The 2,679-nt window shown below is 37.6% G+C and overlaps 1 protein-coding gene across 8 annotated transcripts in view; it reads right to left on the reverse strand.

Moving 5' to 3' along the window:
* The window catches only part of LYST (lysosomal trafficking regulator), a 196,209-nt gene that overhangs the window by 128,671 nt on the left and 64,859 nt on the right, over window positions 1–2,679 (reverse strand). For all 8 annotated transcript variants that reach the window (XM_003797445.3, XM_023517645.1, XM_023517644.1 and 5 more), the window contains exons 11-12: window positions 2,265–2,374; window positions 260–686 (exon numbers count right to left, since the gene is read on the reverse strand). In XM_003797445.3, coding sequence (XP_003797493.1) covers window positions 260–686; window positions 2,265–2,374 — 537 coding nt within the window. The remainder of the gene's footprint in view (window positions 1–259; window positions 687–2,264; window positions 2,375–2,679) is intronic.

A 2,679-nucleotide genomic window follows, 5' to 3' on the forward strand; every position in this document is an offset into this window, starting at 1 on the left:
AATGGGACTGATGACCCTAGCAGAAGCCTATACATGGTGTCCCCCTCACCTTCAAAAAAGACAAAAGTATAGAAGAAAAAAGAGAAAGGGCTAATCGGACAACTCGGGCTCTGGTAAGTCAGGACCTATAACCACTGTAAGGCATGTAAGGTGAAGAGCGTGTTAAGAGCAAGTCAGAACATCACTACAGTCTTCCTGCTCAACCAAAACTGCTGTCTGGAAATCTGTGTACACAAATGAGATGACCCCGTCAGCATACCTGTGCCATCAAAACTGCCGTCTGGTAAACCTAATGATTTGTTTCTTTTCTTCGTCTTCTTTCCTTTCTCTGGGGCACTCTCAGCTTCATGTACTCCCTCCACATTAAACCACAGGGACACACTGAAACCTTCGGACAGGTGTGGCCAGCAGTTCTGCCCCAGCAGTGGCAAGTGGACTGGGGCTACGTGCCAGGAGGAGAGCAGCCGCTGGGGGAAGGTTTCTCGAGCCGCCTCTTTCTTGCTCCGTGAAACTCGGGCTCTTCTCAGTAATCCCATGGCCTTACTGTTTAAAATCCCAGCACATTTTTGTGACGAAGCACCATTGCTTAAATTGGGGGTGTGCAGTAAAGGGAAGGTGAGATACTGTGAAGGGCTCATGGTAATATCACTTTCAATAATTTTCAGAATACCCAGAAGAAGAATTTTCTAGAAAAAAATAAAAACAAATTAGATTTTACAATCATATAAGAATAATAATCTTGAACTTCAGGTTATAATTGCAAAGACAAACATACCCATATATATCAGCATTCCTATTTAAATACTTTCCTATCTACCACATCTTTAAAATTTTCATTTTTGTGTAGTTGAAATAAAATATAAAACAGAGATTTCATTCTTAAAGTATATAATGTACTGTATTTGATTTGTTTCATGTTCAGATGTTTTTATGATACAAATCTAATGGTTTTAAGTATTATAAATTAAATAAAATATTTATATCATGAACCAAGTCTTCCAAAAAAGGATGCTTACTTCCAAGTAAACTATGGTTCTCTCAATTATTTTAAAATCAGGAATATAACCAGAGACCTTATAGATTCTCCAGATATTATAGCATGCCTCACTTTCTAAACTTGAGTACTCAAATTATTTTCCAGCTTATTTCACATGCTTTTCCATAATCAAGTAAATTTTCTTTCATCTGTGTTTGACAGCTGAAATAAGGTTTTAGAGTTTTATTTTAAATTGTAAGTTTTTGATCAGCATAACCTTGTTTCTTATACCCTCAATGAATCCCCAACAATAAAAAAATAAATAAATAAATTGTAGGTTTTTGGTTAAACTGAAATTATAGAATTATTAGAAAAGATATGAGGAAAAGATTAAAGAGTAGAACAGTGAGTAAGAAAAATAAGGAAAAAGTAGAAACAATTAACCTACATGCATAAAATAAAATCTGCTATTGATTGTGATAATGAGAACTACACACAGAAGGAGTAAAGTAAAGGCTCTGTCTCAAAAAAAAAAAAAAAAAAAAAAACAACTCTTGGGTTCAAGCAATCCCTTTGTCTCAGCCTCCCAAGTAGCTGGGACTACAGGAACTGCTATAATGCCCAGCTAGTTTTTCTATTTTTAGTAGAAATGGTCTCCCTCTTGCTCAGGTTGGTCTTGAATTCATGACCTCAGGCAATCCACCCACCTCAGCCTCCCAGAGTGCTAAGGTTATAGGTGTGAGCACTATGCCAGGTCCCATTTGGCATTTCTTTTTTTTTTTTTTTTGAGATAGAAGCCTCCAGCTGTCCCCCTGGGTAGAGTGCCATGGCATCACAGCTCACAGCAACCTCCAACTTCTGGGCTCAAGCAAGTCTCCTGCCTCAGCCTCCCAAGTAGCTGGGACCACAGGTGCCTGCCACAACCCCTGGCCATTTTTTGGTTGCAGCCATCATTGTTGTTTGGTGGCCTGGGCTGGATTTGAACTGCCACCTTGGGTATACGTGGCTGGCGCCGAGCCCCACTTGGCATTTCTTAAGCACAAAAATTAGGGATGAGATGGGTTAAAGGGACTATGAGCCCAATGATACACACGTGTCTGGTTAGTCAAAATCAAAGTGAAATGGTTAAAACACATGCTAATAAGAAAACAACTGAGAACTTCACACATAATAATACAAAATTGACTGCACAACTGCCACATCAAAAGAAGAGTTAGACATTTCCAAATAATTAAAAATGCATTCTATTAAGGTACCAGTGAACAATTAAAAATTATAGCATATTTACTGTACAAGGAGATTTCTCCAGAAATATTCTCAAAAGAAGGGTTAGCTCTTCTGAAGATGTTCTTGAGCTCATCAAAGATACCAAAAGATCCACCAGTACTCTCTGGCATGCTAAATTAAAGAAAGAGGGAAGAAAATTAAAGCTGGTACACATCTGATTAAAAGAAATCCATAGGAAATTTCACTGAAAGAGGTCAAACTCTATTGTAACATCTTGAATGGATTATACAAAATCTAGTATAGTAATCATAAAATTTGCTGAGGCAACAGCAATATAACTAAGTGCAAACCAACCAAAATCATCAAACAACAACACCACTTTTCTTAAAGATTAGTTAGACACAAGTAAACTAAGGGTATCCTCTGAAGAGGCATAAATCAACACAGTAATTGTTAAATTAAGTTGACACTACCCC

The sequence above is a fragment of the Otolemur garnettii genome, unplaced genomic scaffold, assembly GCF_000181295.1.
Source record: "Otolemur garnettii isolate 467f Iridium unplaced genomic scaffold, OtoGar3 scaffold00116, whole genome shotgun sequence".
Classification (NCBI taxonomy): domain Eukaryota; kingdom Metazoa; phylum Chordata; class Mammalia; order Primates; family Galagidae; genus Otolemur; species Otolemur garnettii.